Source organism: Puntigrus tetrazona, chromosome 16 (assembly GCF_018831695.1).
Source record: "Puntigrus tetrazona isolate hp1 chromosome 16, ASM1883169v1, whole genome shotgun sequence".
Lineage (NCBI taxonomy): Eukaryota > Metazoa > Chordata > Actinopteri > Cypriniformes > Cyprinidae > Puntigrus > Puntigrus tetrazona.
In genome coordinates this window covers 5755547-5782003 of record NC_056714.1, presented here as the reverse complement: position 1 = coordinate 5782003, position 26457 = coordinate 5755547, and the positions used below count along the sequence as shown (strand labels likewise).

General features: G+C 38.2%; 2 protein-coding genes and 1 long non-coding RNA gene across 3 annotated transcripts; all 3 read right to left on the bottom strand.

The window, feature by feature from the left end:
- Positions 1 to 151: 151 nt before the first annotated feature.
- cyth2 (cytohesin 2) lies at positions 152 to 12312 on the bottom strand. The gene is made up of 12 exons (XM_043261343.1): positions 12134 to 12312; positions 10019 to 10169; positions 9713 to 9779; positions 8708 to 8826; positions 8324 to 8404; positions 8106 to 8218; positions 7790 to 7938; positions 6928 to 7039; positions 4959 to 5035; positions 4299 to 4370; positions 3971 to 4125; positions 152 to 3255 (listed from the first exon to the last, which is right to left on the bottom strand). Exons 1-12 carry the CDS (start codon positions 12198 to 12200, stop codon positions 3168 to 3170), a joined length of 1251 nt encoding a protein of 416 aa, XP_043117278.1. The 5' UTR covers positions 12201 to 12312; the 3' UTR covers positions 152 to 3167.
- Positions 12313 to 13080: 768 nt separating this feature from the next.
- zgc:91890 (solute carrier family 52, riboflavin transporter, member 3-B) lies at positions 13081 to 18393 on the bottom strand. The gene is given in 8 exon segments (XM_043260156.1): positions 13081 to 13764; positions 14224 to 14347; positions 14432 to 14780; positions 14783 to 15151; positions 15154 to 15243; positions 15246 to 15278; positions 15281 to 15509; positions 18171 to 18393. Coding segments are annotated over 7 exon segments (1353 nt in total). The 5' UTR covers positions 15456 to 15509; positions 18171 to 18393; the 3' UTR covers positions 13081 to 13551.
- Positions 18394 to 24118: 5725 nt separating this feature from the next.
- Positions 24119 to 26281, bottom strand: LOC122360095. Its single transcript, XR_006252762.1, has 3 exons — positions 26215 to 26281; positions 25999 to 26110; positions 24119 to 25118 (listed from the first exon to the last, which is right to left on the bottom strand). It is a non-coding gene; the product is annotated as an uncharacterized LOC122360095 (long non-coding RNA).
- Positions 26282 to 26457: the final 176 nt, after the last annotated feature.

The window sequence follows — 26457 nt, the reverse complement described above, 5'->3', positions numbered from 1 at the left end:
GTCATTTAAATACTCTGACCTGCCAACAATTTGGTGGCAAATTTCGTCACGCATTTGTACGACCAACGCTAAAACCAAAATGAACAAACAAAGCGATAATCATGAGATACAAGACCGATATTTCAATGAATAAAACACACGACGTGAATGCTTTTTGTTTTTTTATCCATTTTGTTTATTAGAGTTGATTGGCACCAGTGTACCATAACTGAGTTTTCATTTTGCTACATGAATTTTCCAACAATCTGTACCATTCTGTGGCCAATCAGAAGCCGGGAGAGAAAACAAAGAGGAGGAAGAGGAAATGCTTTCATTTGTCCTGCTGTACTCACAGACTAGCTGAAAGGCTTTGGCACCTTTGCACTTCTCATCAACAATGCCCCGGATTTCTCCAACACATATTCAAGTCACTCTAGCGTCTTCATCGGACCACGTCATGCTCGAAAGATGAGTTTAAACGCATAGCTTATATCAAGGAATGTACTGTTGCAGTCAGCAGCTGATGCCATTTAACACTTGGAGTCTCTTAGTCACATACGATACAATGTGAAGCAGATCACTTCAAACGATTCGGCACGGATGCTGGATACTGGCATCCTTTACGTGTGCAGCAAAGCTTAAACCAGTTAAGAACTGCAGTGCTAGTTACGCACTCGTAGAGAGGAAAAACGAGTCGTGATTTAGTCGAAACTGTGCTGAACTCTAGTAAAGTGCCATATAAACACGGATTCTAACCCCAAACTATTAAATAGGTCTCAATTACTACAGCCAAGCTTTATATTAATCGGGAAAAATCACAAAAGTCAAGCAAAATGCACTGCTAAACAACTCTCAGTATCGACCGTTTCATAATTAGTATATTTAAATAGAGCGGTTATTATGTTAGACTACAGACGCTATTAGTGTTCCGTATGATCAGTCGTTTTAAAGATCGTTACAGATTGGATTCGTTTGCGATTTTATAATCAGTAGCCTATTTTAACAGCGGTTGCGATTCTTCGAGCGAGTTGAGTTTAGAAATACAGAACGCTAATAGTCGCCCGAAAGACGCTTCGGTTCAGTACAACATGCAACCCCCGTCCTTATTTCTCACATAGAAAGAAAGAACTGAAAAACAATAAATTAAAAAAAACGCTATCGATTCGTGTCGTAAACAAACAGAACAACATGTATTTACAAACGGAAAAGGCAAAATATCATGTACATCGGAAAAAGCTGCCATGGACTCCTCTGGGTACGAGGAGCGACTAGTGTTTCACACAAGCAACAATACAATACAGCTCACCGCATCGTCTGGCACGCATCTTAGGATCGGGGACAAGAAGAAAACATCTTTTCAAAGGGAAAAAGCAGCAAAGACATTCTGAAAGATAGGACTTCAAATTGAAACAGCTCACGCAAAAAGGAACTGAAAATGTACTTCCTCTCACAGATTTGGATCACGGTCCCAGCAATGGATGCCCTGCAGTGAATGGGTGCCGTCAGAACGAGAACCCCCACAATAATCCAGAGTGCTCCAGTTCATCAGTTAACATCTGGAGAAGACAAAAGCTGATACTAATCCAGCACTAAGATGTTTTTAACTACTTTTTATAAATCCATAGTCTACAATTACTGGAAATCCAGCTATACATTTGTTTAGATCTGTTTTGGATCGTAAACGGGGCTTGATTTCTCTCCTTATTCAGACTGATTCACAGCATGAACAGTTTGAAGTCGAACAAATCCATTTCTGATTGACTTTATCGGCTCTTTCTGACGGCACCCATTCACTGCAGAGACACATTTGTACAAATCTGATAAAGAAACATCTTGGACTGTGGGGGAGTACATTTTCATCATGAGCAGTCCTTTAATAACATTTTTAATTCATTAATTTTTTTTTTCTTGTAGTAGGAAATAGTAAGAGAGCAAATCTCACCAAATCTGTCAAGATCATGACTCAAATTTCAAAGAAATAATAATAATAATAATAATAATAATAATAATAAAAAAAGATTTCATTCCACCAAACGCCTGTATGCATCTAGGAGGAAATGTGCTTCGTTATGGAAACAATGCCAAACAATAATAATAAATAAAAATCTTGAAAATCAGCCTTTTTATTACACAAATTCACATTTCTTAGTGTGCTGCATAATCTGGACATGTTTTCGTGAGATTTTCTCTAGAACAGTTTTGCAGCCCCTGTGGTTGAGTTTAAACCTAGTTAGTTTAGTTGAAACACTAGTGTAAGAACATTCAGAAACAGGGCCGAGGGACTTTTAAGGCTCTTTTTTTTTAAGGTGAAGGAGCTTATTCAAGGATTCACAAAAAATGATGAGTGTTTCTCCGGATGTTCTGATGGGTTAGTGAAGTGTAACACGGCCGTGCACAGGAAGTGACATCGCCGGGGGGCCGATACCAACATTAGTGTAACTCGTATCCGGTCTCACAGATATAGTGATATGTCACTAACAGGTAAACGGAAGTGACACGCTGAGCTCAGTAACACTCGATATGTGGCGTGAACAGCAATGACCTTCATGTACATCTTCATTCATAACATGTAAATAAACTCGAAAGAGTCAGAGATAAATAGTGTCAGTTGAGATTAAATAACGTTAAGACGGGCAGCAGAAAAGACTCAGTAAGTCAACAGCGAGGGTCAGCGTGAACAAAACATCCCACTCTTTTCTGCTAAAGCTTCGGTTAGGTCTGCCCCTGGTGGTGATGATGATGATGATGGTGGTGGTGGTGATGAAGAATACGTCAGGCTGTTTGGTCGTCTACCCTGTTTGTGTAAGAACTTCACAGTAAAACGCTGTCAATAGCAGGAGGGAGCGTGAGATGAGGATGGAGCGTTACATGAACGTTAGTGAAGTCCTATAGAAAGTCAGCGTAATATAGTGAGTGTCTGTACAGACTAGCGTGATAGTGAGGAACACTGTAGTGTGCAAGTGTAGGAGAAGTGTGGAAATAAACGATGCAGTCAAGACCACCGAAATCCAAACTGAAGATGATGAAGACGACGAAGGCGATGTTCTGGTTTCCCAATGACATCCATCTCTCCATAAAACCAGAATAACAGATTGATCTGACGAGAGCTACCTTGATGAAGGATCATTGGTTTCCCAGAGAATGGAGGGAGCGCATGGATGGATGGAGTGAGGAGGAACGGGGGACTTTCAGGGCTGCTCTTCTTTCTTCTTTAGGGAAATGCGTTTCTTCCTGGCGGCGAGCATCTCGTAGAAGGGGTCCACGCTCACGGCAGATCTGAAACAAAACACAAGCTCATCTCAGGTGCCATGCCTAAACCTGTAAGGTGTACTGTATCGTGATTCATACGCACGCTTCTGATTCCTCTCGTTTATTTTATCAAGCGAATGCTCTTTTAGTGCAATCGCTTCAGCTGGTGCTTCATGTGTCTTTTTGCTGTAAATCTTGGTTGATGTGTAAGAAAAATGTTATCTTTACATTAAATATGTTTATATATAAATTGACTATAAATATTTACCTGTAAAAATATACTGAATGTGTGTGTCTGTGCAAACATAATGAATATACACATTATGTAAACGGAAACTATTCTGGATGTCATTAATTGTTTGATAGCACTAAACGGTAGTAACATTTACAGATGAGCCCTTACTGAACCGAAGCAGCACGGCTACAGCTATCATTTTCTTCAAAAATATCAGCTCGTCTCAAATCTGATCATCTTTTGAGGGACGTTTACTTGTGCAAGACATTACTGGAGATATAGCGTGCTAACTGACACTTAAATAACTTCATGTAAGTTTCTGCTGTGCTGTTATTGAAGTATCAGAATTAAAATAACTACACCGGCATATATACTGCCATTCCTATCAGGAAATGCAAATATACTTCAGTTATGCAAACATTTGCCCGGGGCTGATAAAAGTCAGGTTTAACTCCTTCCCATGCCTGAGATCGTCATGAAGCCCTTCGGTGCTGGTGGTTTACTCACTTGATGCTGTGGATCCATTCGTCCTTCTCCTCCGGGGTGGGAGCGGAGATCCGGTACACCATGTGGTTTCCCTCCACCACTCGGCCGTCGGCCTCGGTCTTACACGCTTTAATCAGCTGCCCGCGGTTATTAGGGATGTAGAGTTCAAAACAGTTCTGCACAGAAAACACATCTCCGTCAACAAGCGGAGCCCACAAACTGTCTCTGATATACGGCCCAGCCCTGAAGGCCAATAAAGAAACCCGCAGGTGAGCTATAAAAAGTGTCATGGAAACTGTTGTTTAATTAGCTGTATTTGCCTGTTTAATGAGAACCTCAACAGACTTACTGGCTTTCTGGGATCTTCAACCTCTCGAATACTCAGATTCTCCAATGGTATAATGCCTCTGGGCTCCTTATCCTACACACACACACACACACACACACATATATTTTAATGTATATACGGTCACTTTTCACCAATTTAATACATTAATTTCATCTAGTTTATGAACAGTAGCCTAGATAAGTGATAATAAGCAGTTACTACAAGGATCTCTGGATGGTCTCAGATAATTATGCTGAACTGTCTGGAGCTAGGGGTTTCCTATATAGTTATATCTAATCTCTTATATTACCATACAATAGGTTGATGTCCATTTATTTATTCAATTTAATGTCAGGGCCCTACTTTTGATATGACAATTATCATGATTCATTATGCTGCTTCATAAATGGATGATTACCAAAAACCATTTCAGAGAGCTGCACATGAAGAGTTCGTTTGCGAAAACAGATAGCTCCTTTTTAACAATTCTCATTTTTTCATTGTGCATTCCAACTAATCCCAATCAAACCGCAGCCGAGTGATTTTAGGTAAAACAACAACTAATACTAGGGCTAATTAACACAATAATAACATGACAGATTTTAAAAAATTGACTTTTTAAAACAAAGTGATCTGTTTTTGCAAATAAACTGAAATACAGCTGCGTGGTCCTTGACTTACTGTTGTGTATTCAAAGTAATAGAGGCAGTTGTCAGTCAGAATGAACCACCGTCTCTTCCATGTTTTCACACGACCTCCTGAGAAAGAAGATTACATGGATTAGAGGTGTAAACCACACAAGAAATGAATCATTTCCTCTGTCGGCCTGCTGCACCAGACACGTCTACACACGCTACTGCCTTAAAAATCCAAACTCAGTTTCTTCTAGATTCACGTGAGGATTAGGCCTGGACTGGGCCAGCCAACTCTGATCAGGTTCACGTGATTGCCTGAGTACTCGTTAGTTGCTGTTGTTTACTGGTAAAAGTCAAAGAGCTCATCTCCAGGTCTCTGTGAATATTTATGTGATTAAAACATCCTTTATAAACCTTTTGCAGATGATACGTTTTTGAACGCGTAATATACTAAATGCAGTTAAAACGTTAAGTGTCTGTTTAATGTTTTATTTCATTCATTTGTGCTACTGGATAAGGGATATTCAATGGCTAGCCGTGCTTTAAAAGAGTTTAAATGCACAAGGTGGAAGCTAAGATCTGCCCGACGCTAACAGCCAATCAGAATAGAGTATTGTTGTTTTATGCCGCTTCAGTGGTCAAGCCAATGCAAAAATAATAAATTGTCCTTTTTATTATACAAATGTGTCATTAAAATGTACCTTTTTTTTTAAATTGCATTTTTTTATTACATAGAGAATTATAAAAAATTACAATTCCTCCAATTCGGACAATTTGTTGAAAATGAGTTGCCGTATATACAGATGTCACTTCCCACTATGTTTCTTAAATTGTCGTTTTTTTCCACTAACCTTAATGTGTCACATTAAATTCTTGTTTATATTGTTATAATTAGTTTAGAATAAGGCATTGTAGAGCTGTTACCATTCTAATTAAATTAGTATGAAAAAACTGCTGAAACAGAAGCTGCATCTGAAGGACCATTAGATGTATTTAAACAAAGTGTTTGATGAAGCCAGGGTGCCATAAATGGTTACGCTTCAAAATTATGAATGCATAAAGAAGATTGACGTTTTAAATATTTTTTAGACTTACAAATAAGAAATGTGGGGGAAAATGCTATAAAAGTTTTAAATATGAAACCAAACTAGTAGGCAGTACGTGACCGTTTGAATGAGTGAGTCGGTGTATACTGAACAGATTCGTTCAAACAGCTGAATCGTTCAAAAACAAGGCAAGTGACTACTTTATGAATGGGCCACGGAATCATTGACTCAATTGATTCATTCAAAGTCTGGATTCATTCAGTACGGAAAACACCGCCATGCTGCTCTGAGACACAAAACTCTGCCGATTACGACTATTTTTCAATTTTGTGTCCAACTTGTAATTTTAACTTCTTGTTTACAATCAACTGCAATCGTCTTGAGACATTTTCATCATGCAATGTTGCGTAACTAAATAATATTTAGCAAATTCCTTTTTTGTAAGCCTCTATAAGTTTCTGTGAGTGGTGTTGTGCTGATTTGTATGTTTGATGTCAATCGGTGCATCTCGACCACGAATAACGCCATTTAACCTCAATCTGAGACGTCAGAGCTTCTCTGCGAGATGTTCTAGTGAGGGAGAAGAGGCTGTACGTACCTCCTGAAGGGTGGACAGCACCAGCATCAGCAGAGAAATCACAGGTCAAGCAGAGCGGGAGCCAGAAGAGATGGGAAAGAGGGATCACAGGAAACAGAAACACAGAGACACGGGGAGAGGGAAGAAGATTTAAAAGCTTTTAGTGCTTGAGAGATCACAGAGCCGCCATGCAGAAAGAAAGTAAATCTCTGAAAGTGCCAAACACATTAGAAGCCATGTTTCTTTCGCCGTTTCGTTTAGTTTTTTTTTTGGAAAACAGAGCAAAGCACAGCAATGAAATCACAGAAAATCATGCGACGGCAATGATAGAGACCCTGCCAACAACGTGGGTTAAACAGAAACACTCCGGGAGAACATCGGGACGGACTCACCCAGCTTGAGGAGCCAGCCTTCTCTGTCCGGGTTAAAGAAAGTGTGCGTCAGGTCATTCCCATCATCCTCTGGGATCTTGAAGGGCTCGTTCTTGATGCTGTCATACAGATTCTGATGAAAACAATAACAGTCAGCATTTTTTTTTAAAAATCAAACGTAAAGCATTATAATAAAAAAATAATAATTCTCTCACACTGACTGTGATTTGGGGCGACACATGGACCCAAACTCTGCCCAAATTTAGTTAGATTTTTTTCTAATTTTTTTTTTCTTTCATTTTTCTTCAATTTGTTCCCATTGTAATTTTTCTGGACTATATTTTAGCAGTATTTAGTGATCAAAAATCATGTCAAAACTTGTACAACCGGACAACAGTTTATTAAGTTTAACTCTTTTTTTTTTTTTTTTTTGTCCCCGTTTAAAATGTTTGATTCAACTGCAACAAAAAACATTAATTCGTAGAACAATATACAGAATGGTTTATTTTTCAGAAAATGTATGCTGTGTGTTTTAATTTTACCGCATTTAACAAATTTATTACCAAAAATGGTGGTAATCAAATAAAGGCATAAAAAAGTTTTTGAGTATACTGGTAAAATTAAAACATGGAAGAAAATTGTAGGATATTTCTTAAAAATAGTTGATAATTTTTATTGTTATTAATATTATTCTGACTTTGAAAAGCGCATCGTGTCTTTGTGCATTTTAATATTCACTAGACCATAATATCAAGATTTATTTTTCAAATTATTTATGTAAATTCTATTTTTATTACTCAGTGTTCCACATGACAGAAATCAAAGGGCGCTGCTGAAGTCATTTGTGTTCATTACTGTAACATGGTTCAGAACGCTGACTCACTCGGAGCAGCTCCTCCGGTAAATCTCCTCCGTCGTTGATGCCTCTGTTCATGCTGATGAAGCGCTCCACCGTGGGCTTGTCCCGCACGTTGGGGTTGTGCAGGCTGGTGTTCAACATGATGATTGCGAACGACAGCACGTAACAGGTGTCTGCGAGGAGAACACAGACTTCAAGGCCAACTCTCCAATGATAAAACACTCCTGAACCTTTAGCAGAGACAGGTTCTGAAATGTTCTCTGGGCTACACAAGCAGCTGCTCATTCGTGGCTATACCGTGCAGTGTGCGTTTCTGACTAAACATGTCTGCGTGTATGACCTGTGCTCTGGAAGACTCCAGGATTGCAGTGACAGTATCTCTGTGCGAAGGCCTCCATCATCCTGTCGATCTTCTGAGCCTCGCCGGGCAAGCGGAAGCTCCACAGAAACTGCCTGCAGCGAGCAGAAACGCATCAGGAACAAGAGCGCTGCACGACAACTGTATCTTTACGAAGAAACATCCAGAAAAGTTGCAATTGTAAACATCCGCCGACTTACCGAAGTGCTTGTACCAAGTTCAGATCCGTGAATTCGTGAAGATCAACAAAAGCTTGCAATACTTTAATATTGAAGTCATCCCTGAAAGAGAGGGAGTCGTATTTTACCAAGCAAGTAACAAGCAAGGCTAGTTTTATATTATTCAAAAATACTGTAATTAGCATTTAACTCTTTAGCTGTTAGACAGTTTGCAAAACCTTCACAGAAGACCGTCTTTAAATTCATCTCTAATGCACTGCCACTTCTGCACATCAACCATTAGATGCAATGCTTTTTATTTCAACATATAGTTTTTATACAGTTTTGTATGTGTTTGAGACAAAAAACGTCTTTTTTCACCACTTAGAATTTCTTGATTCTTGATAATTGTAGCATGTACAATACCTTTCACCCAGATAGTCTCCTATTGCAGTTTTATTGAGGCCTTCTCCTTTGTAGAGAAACTGGGCGATGTCCTCTGGAGTGTGTCTGAGAAGCTCATTCTCCACTAGGAATACAATGCCCTGGTCACAGAAATAAATAACATTTTAACACGTTTCAATTTAAATAATACCACACAATTTAGCCATTTTTATTGTATTTCTGATCAAATAAATTGCAGGCTCGGTCAGCTAAGGAGACAAAAACATAATAAAAATCTACGTGCACCCTGCAGAATATTAATAATCTTAACAAAATAAGAGGGATCGTAAAAATTGCATTTTATCCTCTACGTAGCACTGTCCCGAATGACATATATTCGCCAAAGGACCTACATTTATAAAAATGGCCCCATTATACCCTTGAATCTTAATAATCTGTGTTTCCCGGATGATTAATGCCTATTTTTATATTTTATGATAGTTGGTCATGAGTCCCTCGCTGGTCCTGAGCAGGTCAACAGTTGGTGTACGAGTCCTTTTTATACAGTCACTGCTGAAAAGGGTTTAATTATGCAGAAGATGCACGCTTTGGAAAACCCAAGAACGTGAAGGAGCTGGGGATTTTTTTAATGGAGAACAGCAGGCACTCGACCTGCTCATAAATCAATAAATCATCCAGGAAACGACGCAGTATTATGATTCACGGCTATGTAGACTTTAGGTTTTTCCTTATTTGCTAAAGATGATTGATTCATTACAGCAGAGCCCAAGATATGGCCATTAAAATAAAAATTAGCAGGGCGTAGGTGTGCAAACTTTTGAACAGGTCTGCTTTTTTATGAATCCAGTTATTACAATGTCTTGTGGAGTACATGTAGATATTCACGACCCCTCTTATTTAGTTTATATACTGCATAAGTTACGAAATCTTACGAGCACAGCTGTGTATATTAAAAGGCAACCCTGTGATATAATTTCTGAGTAAGCGATGGCTCAATTTTTCCTTTTTTAAAACAGCGTGGCTTACCTTTTTCGGGTCCATGTTGAATTTCTTCCTGCCCATGGCCACATGCCGACTCTTCTGTAACGTTTTACTGCGAACAAAAACAGAGAGGAAGTCAATACTGTTTTGTCGTCTGAGGGGAGAAGCACAAGGACCCACTTTGAGCGTCCTACAAACCTACAGCACGCAGAGTTCAAGTTCATGTCAAAGACCGCGCTGTACACACAGCTACTGACAGATAACGTCCGAGTGCTTTTATTCGAGCGCTATCTCTCAGAGGAGGCAAATTGGAGAACAAACCGGTTCCCATCAATAAAATGTGAGCCTCACCTGCCCTCCGTGCTGCTCTCCAGGCCCTCCACCTCTATAATGGCTTCTCTCAGCTCCTCTTTCAGTCTCTGGATCTCCAGAAGCAGCGCTCCTTTCCTGCGGCGGATCTCCTCCAGCTCGGAGCGCTCCTCCGGGCTCAGGTCCGCTGGGACTGTGCAGAGACAGAGAACCCAGCGAAATGAGGACACTGGGTCTGAGCAGGCTTTTCGCTTCCGCTCCCATTCACTATACACCCTGGCCCCTTTCTCTCGCCGCCTGTGTCTAATATCATTCGCTTTACGACGCGAGACGGAAATGCACACACACGATTCAGGGCCGAGCGCATTCGGGAGACATTCATATTCAGATCATCTGCGGGCTAACGGACGACTCCAGCTGGTGTTTGGAGGGTTTAAAAGGAGCAGGCCGGGACAGAACGGAGCCAAACCCACAGCGGCTCGGAAAGCAGCGCCTGCAGGCAGAGACACATACTCTCACGTTCCTTGCAAAACAAATTTTCACAATCTTCAGCTCGAATCCTCAAGCCAAAAGAAAAAAAGACACTATGAGCTCCTGAGTCAGTGAGATACAGTACAATGTTGCGTAACGGATGAGAAATGCTTGCACTTTGCATTTTTCTACTTCTTACAATTTGTTTACACGGCGCTTAAAAGATCAGAATGACAGCTTTGGCATTCTACTAACTATAAGTGACTTCGTAACTACACGTCAACCAGTTCTCACTAACTAACAACTACATGTCTAGTATCTCTCAGAGAAGACTGTTAGGGCTGGTTCAGGGTTAGTAGAAGAAGTTGTATTACATATAATGTAACGTTTCTGACAATCAGTATGATGTGGGCTCATAAAAATAAGTGTTAGAAGACATTAAGCAGACCGTCTACTAATACTCTAATGACTGCTAGTTGACGTGTAGTTAAGAAGTCGTTTACTGTTAGTAGAATATTTTAAGTGGACTACCAAAATAAAGTGTTACAGACCATTTTGTTACAACAGAACTAAACGCACCTAGCCACTTCAACCCCTTTCCTCTAAACTCCACCTTGTTTCAAGCATTTTAATTAAAAAAAGGTCAAATTTAATCCATGTTTTATTCTAAAACAGCAACTTAAAAAAAAAAATCTAATAATCCAAGTTTAATAATGTCATCTTGTCATTTCATCCTAATTTTGCACAAAGACTAAAAAAAGTTCTTTCTTTTCTCTGTGAAAATATAATGAATATATAATTCAGCCAAAAGTACCACCAATCCCTTATTTCTAACTCTGTGTTTTCATTTCAAATAGGAACATTTGAACACACATGTAAACAATTTAGAAGATTTTTTTGTCAGTTTATCATTTCATGTGCAAATTCTACATTTGTACGTATATACTTCATCAAGTTGGATAAATAATAATAACATGAATGTCACGAGGACCACGTTCACCAGCGTCATCTGATCCAAAGATCCTCAACAGAAGAAAATCTCCAAAACAGATCGATCACACCTATTTTCTTCCATCTGATTAGTAACAGAGAAATAAAAGTATTGTGTTCATAACAATGCATCTTTTTTGTTTAAAGTTCAGGTTTTTAATGCGGCCTCGTCACTTTAGGTAGGCCTCCAGCTTATCTTCAAGATCTTCCAGCAAGGTATGAAGCGAGCGTGATGATGACGACAGATGACGAGCACTATCAAGTGAAGATTTCACTAAAAATGAAGGCATGACAAGTCTGCATCTGAATAAGGATCTCAAAAGATACTGTTCAAGAATATCACCTAACAGATACATAATGAACAGCTGAAAAATATAACATGAGGCCTGTAAGACACACAATGTTGACATTAATGTATTCAGGCTCTGATGATAAAACCAAATAGACACATAACAGATGTAAACAACTGAAGGAGGCCAGACATGAATGAATCCATGAACAATGGCTGCTGATGAGAGACTGAATCATATACTGCGGCTGCAGAAACCATAGATGCGACAACAAACCGATTAAATTAGAGTTCAAGCATTTAAAACACCGAAGCATCCTTCTACATTACGCCTTTCCAGAGCTCCTGTGAATAAGGAAACAGTCGTGATGCGGCACTGAACACAACGCTCAAACAGCTTTACTTACTGTAGTCCAGATCATCCATTTTGGGGGCTTTGCTTTTAGGCATATATGTGTCGGAATCGAATGTCATTCAATAACCGAGAGATAAGGATATATAAAAATATACCCCACAAACGAAAAGGAAATAAATAAATAACTAGGCGGAGGACCGAAAGGACTCAGACAAAGGAGGAGTCGAGAGCGGAAGTTGCGACTCAGCCAGTAAAATTCACGACCCGGAAGGGCGGCCATCTTGGTAAGGGCTTCTTCTGTTAATTTAGAGGCAGTTTCTAATCTAAATATTATGTAATAGTATAATTTGTATTACTAGTAGTAAGGTGATAAGACATTTATTTAAATTTGAACATGTTTATTTTTAAAATTTAGCTATTTATTTTGTAAATAAAAAAAATGCCAAACCCCATTAACTCCTTCCCCAGGTCTACAACATTTCAAGGTCTTTGTTTCAAAAAGGTACAAAATACAAAATAAACGTTGTCTGACCTCCCCTATAGGTCTGATTATTTAGTGTGTAGTCCTACTAATTATTATATATAGGCTTACAATAAGAAAAATGTATTGAACCAAATGTTCTAAATAAATATAACAACTTACTGAAATTTAATATATATATTATGTGAGTTGATTATTTAACTAGGTGATTTGTTTTTGTCCAAAATGACCTGTTTGATTCAGGCTTTCTTTCTCATGTCACTCCTTAGGGCTTTTTTAGCTTTTAGCACAAGCTTTTTAGCTTTTGGGCGCTTTTTAGACATTGGCACACTACTCAGGCGTTTGGCTTTTCTAAAGCTAATTTATGTAAATATGTAGAGTTAAAAAGAGCTACATCAAGAGTCTGATGACTTATGGAAATGGAAATTCTGCCACATTTGCCGATATAATGTATGCTGTTTCCCTATTCATCAATTAAATGTTCGAAGAAATCATCATAACACAACTGTATTGTTTGAGAAAAATATTTATTAATTTATTTTACCAATCTTAATAAAGTTTTGAAAACAAAGAAAGGAATAGGATTGGCAAAGCTTATATAAAATCATAAATATGTTCCAATTCTTTAAAAAAAAGTGACCTCTGGCTTTAAAAACAGTTCAATATGATAACATAAACAATACATATCAAGTATAATGACATCAAAAATAACAAAAATGTCATAACTGACAAGTTACACTGTAACTATAAGGCAGTGCCAGATATTACAGAAGGTTATGAAGGTTGTTTTGTCATGATGTAACAGTACTATGAACTATGTGACCATATGATAACCATAAGAAAAGGGTTGTTAGTACATTGGCTGAGATTTGTGTTTTATGTAAATGTGAAAAAAAGTATAATGAGAAAAGGTGTGTGGTCTTATATCTGTGTATTATTCAGCCTTGTTCGCTAACATATTAGTGTTTTACTCTGAATAATGATTGCTTTTATTTAGGGCACTTGGTATTACAGTAATCTCCTGACTGGAAAAGTCTGTAAACACTAACCAAAGGGAACATTGAGAGGGCACCTAACATAGAACCCAGCTGCACCACAGCTCCACACCACACGAGGGCGCTATGGCCTTCATCTCGCAGGATCACTCCAATAATCACCTTCACATAGGACAAAGTCAGGACAAATATGACCCAGGTTATGACCTAAAGATAAAAGTAGAGAGAGAAAATGAAGATTATGTGTGTTTTGTAGGCTTAACATTAAGTGTTTGCTTAAGTATGTAGTAGTATGCACACTTAGTAGTATATGAAGAGTTCAGATGCAAAAGCCTCTAAAGATGAGATAATGATACTGAGTGAATGCTCTCCACACGTAGTATATGTTTATTAAATACTTTCATTTTAAATGCCAGCCTCAAGCCACTGAGAAGTGCTAGCACTTACATGGGAATCTATTTCCAATTAGCCAGAAAGAAATGCTAATTCTAAAGAAAAACATCAGACATATTTAGAGGCTTTTGCATCTGAACTGTGAAGGGGTTTTTATTTTTTATTTTTTGGAATGGTGCTACCTTCTTTTTTAAGAATGTTAATTCTAGTGGCAGTAAATTTACTTTGCTTATGGAACAACCTAGACCAATGAAAAGCGTGTGTGAGTCTTACAATGAGTGCTGCTCCTAGGTCATGATTGATCAGCGGAGGGCAAGGGCTTAGTGCTGCCATTGCCATTATATATGTTGCAAACCCAGTGCCAGTCACTGTCAGAACCCCCATCAGCACCAGAGACCTTTGACAAAGAAAGCATGACAGCCAGTCAAAAGCAATCCAGACATGAAATAGTTGCATGAATTTAGCTCATCATTGTTCTCACCTGATTGGCACAAACATGGCAATGAAGCAAGCCACCGGATTGGCTACCGAAGACAAAGTGGCTGCAAGATGATAGGCCTGATTTCCATATGGCAAACAGGAGTAAGGCTGGACTGAGGGCAAGACTGCATTGGTCAGTGCGTTTACCCAGGCCAGAACTACAAATATGAAGACCAGCTGCATTCTGCTGTAGGTTCCTTTTCCAAACGAACTGTGTCGCTTTAAAACAGGTCCTTCTGTGAAATCCAGCATGGGCTTTTGTTCTGGAGCTTCATTATTTGGGGACTGGCTCATATCAATCTTCTCCACTTGCTGAGAATCATCAGTATAACATTTGCTCTTGTGTTCCGCACCACAGCTGGGTGGAAGTTGAGTAACAAGAAAGCTCCCAGGCACACGAACATCATCGCACTGAGGAACAGGAAGAAACCCTGAGCAGAGAAGTTGGCTGGTTGATATTGTTCCTGAAGTGCTCCATCGAAGCCCCAGGATGAGTTCCCCATGCTAAAGTTTGCATTAGCACTGGCATTTTGCAGTGGATCACCTACGCCTTGGATAAGAGCCACCAGTGCTGGGACCAGGCCACTTAGACCCTCTCCAATGAAGTAGGTGGTGAGGTACCGAGGCTGTAGACGCATCATGAAGGGTAGAAAGGTAACAGACGAGGTGCAGTCTACCACAGACAGCAGGAAGCTGAGGGACAGTAGGGCAGCGCTATGTTTGCCTCCTCAAAAGAAAGCGTGTGGTTCCAGAAGAAGGCCAGGAGGAAGGTGGCCACCAGACCGACCGTCACGATGGTGTAGATAACAGGCGCTCGTCCAGCATGCCCGGTCTGAAGCGGTGCATGGCGTGATGAAGAGAGGCCCGATGTTAGCCATCTGGATAATGATAGTGAGGTAGGAGGGCAGGTACCACCCCTCCGGAATAGAGGGGACGATCAGAGGCAGCTCCACCCACATCCCGTTAATGGCCACCCATGATCCGATGCCAAAGAGACAGGCCAACAAGTGTGTGAACAGTGACATGATGAAGGCACTGAGGTCCACACGCCAAAAAGGCGACTGGTTTTTAAAGGTTATCTGAAACATTAAAGTAAAAGGGAAAAACATTAGTTTTGCAATAGCCATTACATTTCCAATGTGGTCAGAAAACATATATACATGTACTCAAATGAAGCAGTGCTTATACTACTTTAACATCATACTGTGAGGACAGAAGTTGAGAAGCTCAGATTTCATGATACCACAATGGCAGTCTCAGCTGAACATCTGATGCATGTTGCACACACAATAAAGGTACAAATTAGTACTTATTGTTGTATATATTTGAACCTAATAGGTACAGAAGTATACCTTTTGATATATGCAAAGTGACTGTTTTTGTGTACGTCATCAATCGGATTGATTGAATTATACAGGATTTCTGGGAGATGTGTGTGTCGCATAAAACTAAACATGATTGGTTGCTTTATCTGTCTGTTATAAGGTCTCTTGGGCAGTCCTTTCAAAGCAGCCAAGGTTCCCAGACCTACTGTAATCTTGAAGGTCTAGCTGCACAAGACTACCACAATATTATGGTGGTTTCAAGGTGTTTCTAAGTGATTGCTAGGTTTTGTAGAGTGGTTGTTAGTAGGGCTGCAAAATTCTTGCTAAAATGTGAATCACAATTTTTTTTCTCAAAGCGAATTGAGATAACAGTTTACGATTCTCATAAAAAAAAAAATAAAATAAATAATCTATTTCACTCAAGTACAAAAAAACAAAAACCTGTACATTCAGTACAATGAAGTGCTGGAGTAACAAAAAAGAGTATCTTTTAAAGTGAAATGTAAATGCTTTTAACATAAGTTTTTGAACATAAGAGAATGTTAACAATAAAAAAATAAAAATAACTAAACAGAACCTGTTCTTTTTGCTTCTTTTAGACCTTAAAGGTTCTTGCCCAAGAAAACTAACCTATCAACACTTTGAGTTTTCAGGGAGGAACCTCACCTATTTTGTGGTGACAATTGAGATAATTGTATGGATTAGTATTGTTAATCGTCTGTGCATCATCTGCATTATGGGCCTTTCACATAGGATTCAGAATGAACTGGGCCATTCAAGTGTTCTGAACTTTAATGACGATGCAGCGACAAACCGTCTTAGCATAGCGCAAGCCATCGAAATTAATAAGTGAGGGAGAGGAGATATTGATCGATTGGTAAACTCCTGAATGCAGATAAATGCACAGAAGTGAATCGCTATCATTTAGAAATGAGATTGCATTTATGAAATAAATCGAGGTTGTAAATCTTTTTTTCAAGTATTTGTGTAGCCCTAGTTGTTAGCGTGTTATGATTTCTTGGGTGGTTGTAGGCGGTTGCTTGCTATTGCTTACCAGTCTCTCATCTCATGGTAGCTCCTTCAATGTAAATCTTTGTGACTGCTTTTCAGCACTTTTATCCTACATGGGCGTATTTATTGTATAGTCATATGATTTGCTGCTTAGTTACCATTCCATCGTTGTAGGAGAAACCAACTGAGGTGATCTTTTATCACATGCTTAGGTGGTGGAGAACTAGTTAATTTACGCAAACAACAGAAAGCCATTAGTTTTTTTATTAATATGCAGTTTACTTTGATTCAATGAGCATGTGGTTCATCCAGTCAACAGCTCTCTCTGTAACATCATTTCTTTAAGATACTACTGTAAAAAACACGGCATCTGATAACTACTTCAATAATTTTGTTCTCAATTGTTTTCCTTTATTTGATTTTTGATTTATCACAGGATCCCTCTTCACATCATTCTTTCCCTTACACATTTATACACTTGCACACAAATGTTTATGCATGGTAATTTGCATGCAAACATTTAATGGAATGAAACGTGTTATTGAGGGATATCAAATTAATTGTTAGTTTGCTTATTGTGACCTCATGTCACACTCACAAAGAAACTATGCTCCAATTACAGGTCAGGGGCTGTAGCTCAGACCGCACAAGTTTGCCATATGGTTTGTTGAAACTTTGGCTTTGGAAAATATAGAATCTTTAAACTATGTTGGTAATGTAGTCAATACCATAGCTGGCTAACAAAACTTTGACAAACTAATACAAAAATGACAAATTCATCGTCCTGCCGGGTTTAGCTACAAAAAAACACCTGCCTCTAAAAGTCTGCAGTGATCGTGAAGACCTCGATTAGTTGGTTCAGATGTAATTAATCAGGACTGGAGCTAAACTCCAGTGGCCCCCTGGGAGCAAGACTGGACTTTCCTAAGCATAGTGACATTTGCATGTATAAATAATTGCACAAAGATATAATGTATAAAAAAACATTACTTCCCTTTAGCAAGTCTTGTTTTTAGTGTTATTAATTTTTGCAGTTTTATGTTTTTAGTAATGTGGTTTGAAACCACATTCTGAATCAAAAATGTCACATGACCTTTCCCAAACTTACAGTACTAAACAGATTACACATAAACTCACCAGGCTTAATACTACACCAACAGTTCCAGTAATTACCACTGTATTAACTCTCTGCTCACCTTCCTTGTTTTATGACATAAATGTTTCCTTCCGCCTGACTATGTTATCAGTTCACCCCATTCACAACAACCAGTTTGAGCTCATACCAGTGCCTATGGACTCTTCCGTGCCCTTGAATTTCTTTTGGCTCATGGATTATAAAACACCACTTTTTGTTTAAGTGGACTAAACTGGCTAATCTCAAAAACACACACATACACGTCCTACCTGATTGTCTTGAGGTTTCAGTACATTCTGACAGCAGTTTCTTCACCCTTCAGCGTGAGAGTCTGAGCTCTTTATGTTCCAGTTGGCTGTAATATTCACCTGATGGTAATAGGAGCACGCAGGCGCGAGCTGTGTGAAGCAGGGGTCCTTTATCCCAGTGGGCTAACATTCAAAACCATGTGCTTGACTGCCCGGCGGAGAGTGAACGGGGAAGGCAAGAGTAAGCATGACGCAGCGACTCCTCCCCTCTCCTCTCTCTCTCTCTCTCTCTCTCTCTCTCTCTTTCTCTCTCTCTCTAACAACTCTGACGTTGAGCTGAAGCAGGAAGTGACAGAGGCTGGAGCAGCTGACGTTCAAATGATCCTTTAACCCTCACTGTAAACTTTGCACAAATATAATTGAATATTGTTGAATGTGCACTTGTAGTGTACCCCAGATCTTAAAGATAATTAAAAAGCTGTTTTTGCAGAATAAATAACATTAATGAAATAAAAGGCTACTTAAGTAAACTGAAAGAGAGACACTAAAAAGTTAAAAGTATACACTTAAAAGTTAAGAAGTTAAATAAATTATGTTATTCTTTTCTTGGGTTTTAATAAGATACATTTATTTTGATACATTAAATACTAACGCACATGTAAAGTACTTAACTATACATTTTTCAAAATTCTATTTTTAAGATTTAAGCGCACGCACACTCTACGATCAAATCTGCTTTATAAATGAGGCCCTATATCTGTGAATTCTCATACTTATGCAAAAAGAGATTCTTTTTGATAATGGCCTTTAAATTTGAAAATTAGCTCAGAAGAACTGCTTTTATCATCTCAGATCTATAGCAATATTGAAAGGGCTTTTACTTTCTCCAGGCTGGACTAGTAACTAAGTCCTCCCTATCTGCCTTCCAGTAGAACAAAGCCACACTTCTTACTGGAGCTAGAAAAAGGAGCATCTCACCAGCACTGGCTTCTTTTCATTGGCTGCGGTTGAATACCGTGTTAAATTTAAAGGGTCACTTTGTACATGATTGTTTTACCTTTTAGATTGCACTGCACATTGGTCAGCACCTGCTGTTTTAAATGTGTTTTAGAAATAAAATGCCTTGGCTTGTCTTAATGCAAAACTTGTCAGACTTGCATAAGGAAGCTGAAATCCTCCCATCATTGTTTTAATCTCCTGGTATGTTAACTGCTCTGAGGAGACTGCAGAGAGAGGCGTGTGATTTCTAGAAGCAGGCGGAGTCCGAGATGACCGGAGAAAAGTATAGCTTAAAGAATTAGTTCATATGAAACTCATGATGTTTTGTCCCAGACACACAACTTTCTGTCAACTCTTTTAAAACAACTGTTTATAGTTACCATATCTATCAAGCGTCAGTGAGGTAAAAAATAAGTACATGGTGTAAGAAAGAGCACTTGTTATGGAAATAATATACCTTAACAGAATATTCCTAATGCGAACTGTATATATGTTATTTATAATGAAATGAAAATTAAGTATAGCTTAAATTTATGTTAAAATGGCTTAACTATTTTATATGTATTTTCATAATTAGTTCTATTGTTTATTGATATGGTTAAAATTGCTACTACCGAATGCACTGACAGGCATTTATGATGAACGATAATTTATTACTATAATTTGTAACTTTACGTGTGCTCTAGTTAGTTAGTGAAGAAATCACAATAAATGTATTCTTTAAAACATTGCAAAAGATTAATAAAACAAAAAGGTTTTAAAATGTACTTTCTAGTAAAATGATTTAATTTGAAATTGCAATTTTTTTAAAAGGTGTGCTTAAGTGTGTTTAGAAACATGAAACTGTCTATTCTTCACGCAGAGCTATCGTATGACATAGGAAGACGTGTTATATGATATGTTAATGGTGTTTTGGAGCCTAATGGAAGTGGTCTCTCTGAGCTGCCATCGAAAGGCTGTTAGAGGCTTCTCTTTTCAAGGTTTTATGCACTGCATGTTGCCGAATAAATTTCTATGAATTATTTATTTTAACTGTTCTCTTGACGCTGATGTGTTCTTGCTGTGAACTTTTTCTGAACAACTTCTGCCAAGAGTCCAGCTCCGTGGTCACTTGTTAAGACGGGCTCCTTTAAAGGCCTCGCCGTGAGAGCTGTCAACATTTATAATAACCTTGAGCGGCATGGAGTGTAAATCAGTCGTAGCCCGCAGTGTTTGGATTTTGTAAGCACACGAAGAATGTTGAGGCTAGAGAAGATAATTTCAGAAGAAACAATTCTCCAAAAAAACGTAAGCAGCCCAAAATGAACACGTTACATTTAACAACCTTGCAGTGCTGAAGGTTTACAGTGCCATACTGTAAATATATCCTGTCACATGAGGAAAAACATCTTTCAGCTGCACATTTCACAGTTTAAAATGCTAAATTACAAAAAAAAGTTACACTTTCTGCTGAACTATCAAGGCTTCACTGCTATTAAAACCAGTTTTTACTTTTCTAATATACTGACATATAAAACATACAATTAATTAAAACGTATAACGAGTAGCTTTCTCAATAGCTGAGGTAAAGCTGAATAGAATAGAAGGTGCAAATAAACAAAAACAGAACACTAAAATAACATTCAGTCAGCGTTAGCTCACTGCCTAAACATTTTTTGGTAACTTGACAATATATTTCTTGTTGAAACAACTTCTCATTAGTGTGGAATTCAGTTAACCAATATTCTCAAGTTAACTTGACTAATGTTTCTAGTTAACCTAAATCATGTTGTGTCCGTTACGAAACGGACCAAGACACGAAGGTGATTAAAACGATAATGATGTTTATTGATATAAATGTAGCACGGAGATCAATGGCAGGTCAGTAATGGATGTTTGGGGAGTTTAGATGGACGGCGGCCGAGACTCAACTTGGTTTTCGGTCTTCACAGGAACTTGTATCTGAACACGGAGAGACTGGAGCACACAGACAGTGACTGGGAACTGGAGGAGAAGTCAAGAGGTACGTTTTAATAGGCTCAGTCCACTTCGTGTAGCAACAAGACCAAACACTGAAGGAACTGTGATGTGTGCTTTTATGCAGAGCGTTGATGAGCTGGTGATGGGATTCAGGTGCGGCTGGTTAGTATTCAGGTGACAGGAAGCGTTGTGGTTGGCTGGCAGTGGTGCTGGATGGTGGTTGGCTGGTGGAAGAGCCTGGCAGATCTGTAACAGTGCCAACTTGAATTGATAAACAAGCTCATTTGTTACACCACCGCCTTAACATTTTTAAATAATGGTGAAAAAACATTTTTCTTTAATTTATTTAATGATAGAGACAACACTTTCATTCGCATTTTAATTATACAAGCGATTTTCTGTCAACACATCAACTATCAATTGAAAAAAATTGCAAAATACAAACACACACATACACTTATAAAGTACTTAACTGACACTTAAAAGTGTGCCGTTTGCAAAACCTTGGCATGGGACTGAGAAATATTAATAGTTGCATTTCAGTTTGTCACATCAAGGATTATATTTTAATTTTAAGTTTAGACTAAGTAGACCAGATAGAAAATGTTGAACTGGTAGGAAAAGGGAGGCATTTTTTGACCCTTTCAGATTCAATTCTAAAAACAATTGTAAAAGTCAGCATTAACATGCATTTCTGAACTGGACAGGAACATTAGGCATCTGTAGAACTGACAGTAGCTCTCAATGAATTTAGTGCAGAAAGAGGAAATGTTTAATATGTAGATTTATTTTAACCTTCCATTTTCATTATCCGTTAAGGAGGAAAATATCTGTAAAGGAGGATCTTTTGAAAAAGCTGTTTTGGGTTACCATTGACTTCCATAGCATTTTTTTTCCTACTATGGAAGTCGGTGTTGACCCAAAACAGCCTGGTCTAAAATTTTCAGAACATCTTATTTTGTGTTCAGGAGAACAAAGAAACTCATGCAGATGTAGTTCATGCAGACTATACTCAAGGGTGAGTAAATGATGGCAGAATTGACATTTTTGGGTGAACTACTTCTTTAAGTTTAAGCACATTTCCTTTAACGCTAGGGAGGCGATACGTGCCATTTTTTTTCCGATATGTCCTTGCCAGGATTTCTGTGTTGCTTTGATTCAAAGTACCTCAAGAGCATTTGAAAACATAATGGGTCTGCAAGCAAACAAAGACTAAACCTAAGTATTTTAGGCATTATACAAATCCTAGCCACGACTCGTCTGAGAAATATGGCTCTCATGATCACCCTATTCACCACCAAAATACAACATGAAACGTAATCTAAATATGGCAAAACCAGCTGTGAAAAATTAATGTGGAAAATTCTTACCACAGTACATCAGCCTGAGACTTTTCATTTAGAAAAAAAAATCAGTTTATTGACCATTTTTTTACACAACGTTCTATGAAACATTTTATCTGAACAGATTTATAATTACAAGAAATGTTATGATTAGTGTCATTCCACAGCTAGGCCTAAAAGTAATTCAGCGCTGATCAAAAATTCTATGTAACCTTGTTTTACCAGATCAGAAAGGTACAGTAAATAAGCAATAATGCTACTGAACATACCATTATTTACAGCATCAGAGATTTACAGTACAGTAATAGCAGGTGCATAGCAGAAGAGGATCTCTTTCAGAAATGGATCATATAAACCAGCATTTATTAGGTGGTGAATAACAGAAGTGAAATGGATTTTGAGTGTCAAATGGATTTTGCATAGATAATCAATCACTGCCAGACATTATTATTTCTTGCCGGGCAATAAGACAATCATCACAGTCCATTCAACAGCACCGCTCAATCACTAAACGCTGACCAACTCAATATGCAAATATATATGCCATATTTTATCATCAGCGCCTTCATTTAAAGATTCTCAGATGGAGCAGGGAGAAGCAAAGCAAAAAGCTAAAGAAAAGTGTGCCTGCTAAGAAATATACTCTAATGTTGCAATGAACTCAAAACCCATTTCAGCTCTTCAAACTCAAGAGAACCTGAGACCGCGTATGCACAAAATTAAAAGTCACACATATTTGATATGTAATTCCAATCAAATGCTACATCCATAACACTTGGTACAATGGTATAAGAATTTAACCCACAACATTCACAAATAGGTTTAAGGCAAAAAATGAACACAGCAGACTTTGCCCTGAGCAGGACACCGTAAAAAAGCAGGTCGTATCAATGTGGATTTGTTTTGGCTCAAATAAAAGTCAAAAATCAAAGCTGGTGCTGATAAAAGAGCATTTGTGATAAGTATTAATTCAGCTAATCTCATTGAGACCTACACTTTCATATCCTCAAAGGAAGTTATTACGACCGGTAGGCATGATTGTTCAAAATCAAATACGTTTTTTATGGGGAGAAAAACAAACAAATATACTATAGATATATGTCTATATGCTGAAAATTACACTAATATATATTTTACAAACACTGAGGTGTAAAATTAGAGAGACACACAATAAACACAGTGCTAAAAAGCTAAAGAACATCCCTAAAACAGACTCGAAGTATCTAAAGACCTCAAGAAACATCCGTTTAAATCTTCTCTGTTGACTTGTTTGTCCAAGTCATGTTGGAATGATTGTATTCACACAGCGTGAAGTTATAGTTAGCAGGATTTTAAGATCTTAAGATCCAACTTTGTTGAGTTGGTAACGTGTTTATCAAACAATCATGGCAGATGTTTTGTTTTTGATTAGGCTATAATATGACTATGAATATAACACGACTCTGCTTACATTTCTGCAGAACCACATTTGACAGCAGTTTCCAGATGAAATGAACACTAGAGGCAGCGATGGTTCTTCATATCCACACAAATAAAGTTGATGATTGTTAAATAAATGCTTATTTTTGCATGTTGTCTTGCACAATGCTCTGTTATGAATACAGAATACTTTTACCATGGTGCATTATTTATAAACTAATATATTTTGTTATTTCTTGTGATGACAAAATGAATATGCATACATAATCAGCTCCATGTGTGGCATATTTGCTTGAGCCAATGGGTTTTTATCTCACATTTGCTTTTGTAAACAATATATGTTAGATTTTATTGATTAAAAAGGAAGCCACAATATGTACAGCCACCAACGTAATGAAACATTGCCACAGTTACATTTAATTGTTTTGGAGACAAACAAGCTATTTAGCACCAGACACTAGACCTTTCAATTTAAAACTGCCATGAAATGTGCTAACCAACAATATTATTTAGCAATATCAGACCACAACAAGGTTTTTTTCCAGTTTTTCTGTTTGCTATTTACACATTTCAAGAAATGTAGGCATAGTCATGTATTCCTTGAGATCTTTTACCACCGTTAGCCTAGTTGGCTATTTGCTAGTGGAGACGGGTGATATATTTCATGTGGTCTTTAAATCCATACTCTAGACCCTAAAATATTCCAGCACTTCAGACCTGAGGATATAATAGCCACACTTACACAAAACAATCACACGGACCCCAAAAGCTCAGATTATCATAAAGCCTAAACCATAAAACAGCAGTTTTTTGGTTCTGTTTTAACTGTGGGGTGGAACTGATACAAAGGCAGTGGCTTTATTCTTCGGGACGCAGTGTCAGACTGAACATCGTCCCTACATCAGGCAACAACAGAAAATAAAGAGATCTGTGTATATAGTATGCTGTGTAAAGCACTACATAAGCTATTGCTCTTTGATACTACAGGCGCCATGCTGCTCAAACCCATGCAAAACATTCCAGCGGTCTCTCGTTACACACAAAGCGGGGAGTCCGTTGGGTAAAAACAAAGTCTGCGAAGGTAAAAAGTCAGTGTAATGTTATGAAACGGATGGTGTAAGACACCTCAGAGCACTAGGGACCAGCCATGAACGTGGCCTGCTGGGGTGGTTTTCTGTCCATCCGCCTGCCTGGTTGAGCTCGTGGTATGGGACGAGATGTGGTCATGTTGGCGGTCTTTCTGCCTCTTCTGAAGAAAAAAACAAACAAACACAAAATCACTCAATGTGCTAATAATCTAAAGTCACGAAATGTGACAAAATTACCTCTAGACAGTGAAAACAGGACATAATAATCTTGTTTTTCAGTATTATAATATTATTTAAAAGTATGCATGACATGCAGGACAAAAAAAATAAAAAATCTTGCCCATGATTGATTCCTAAATAATTCATTTATCTGTCTTCATTCTCATAAATCGATGTAGATGCCTTTCATTTGATTACCAACTCCAAATAAAACTCAATTAAAGTGTCAATAGCATAACATAACAACTGGAACAGATTATGGTCCCACTTTATATAAAGTGGCCCTAACTATTAAGCAATTACATCAAAAAAATGAGTGAAATGTACTTATTGTAGTCATATTGTATTATTGCTATTGGGGTGAGATACTGGTAAGGTTAGGGACAGGATTGGTGGTATGTTTAAGGGTGGGTTAAGATGTAAGGCATGGGGCTCAACAGTGTAATCCTAAATGTAATTACAGAAATTAATTATATATGTCATTACATATAGCTATTTTTAAAAATATAAGTACAATGTAATAACGTGTGTAAGCAATAAGTGAGCAATAAGTGTGCCAAATGATTCATTTAAATGCATGCACATAGTAGTTAAGGCCACCTAATAAAAGTTGGACCCAAATTATTATTTAGTATGAATGATTTATTACATTGAGACAATGAATTACTAAATTGGGTGTACAGATTACTTTTCCCCCTTTGCATGTCATGGGGTTCTGTGTACAAAAGTATGGGATACTTTATCATTTTGCATCTAGACATTTTTACATGAAAACAAGACAAATATGGTAAATGCAGACTGCAAGCAGGCGCCGAGTTTAACCTGTAGGTGAAGGTGAGTCGATGTCTGCAGAGAAGTGGTCACTTCCTAAAGCTGCAATAGAGCTCCTGGGTCGAATGCACCTCTCACCAGAGAAACTTCTGCGTAGTAATGCCTATATCAGCAAATAAAGAGATGCTTTATACGAATCAGTCTGATCATTGACACACAGAGCATCTCAGTATTGTGTGCTGGTTAGTTAACGGTTAGCTGGTGTACCTTGCGGGTCAGCGGGCTGCTGGGAGCAAGCGCTGCTGTATAAACTCAGGCTGGAGTTGGATCTGCTGGACGGTCAGGCCTTTAGCACTGCCTCTGCGGCCTGGCGCCTCGAACGCGTCCGGAGAGAGATACTTCTCCTTTATCTTCAGGTTCGTGCGTCCCTTTACTGTTTGTGCAAGCAATGATCAAAAGTCTTTACTAACACTAAAATGCAGCCTTGCTGAATAAGTATTATTATTAAAC

What these genes read in the sequence shown, in the direction of transcription:
- cyth2 (XM_043261343.1), bottom strand. Translation starts at nt 12,200, where the DNA reads ATGACATTCGATTCCGACACATATATGCCTAAAAGCAAAGCCCCCAAA. An exon ending in AACTTGGTACAAGCACTTCG is followed by an intron (nt 8,219 to 8,323) that starts GTAAGTCGGCGG and finishes TGCTCGCTGCAG; the next exon opens with GCAGTTTCTGTGGAGCTTCC. An exon ending in TGGAGTCTTCCAGAGCACAG is followed by an intron (nt 7,939 to 8,105) that starts GTCATACACGCA and finishes TTCTCCTCGCAG; the next exon opens with ACACCTGTTACGTGCTGTCG.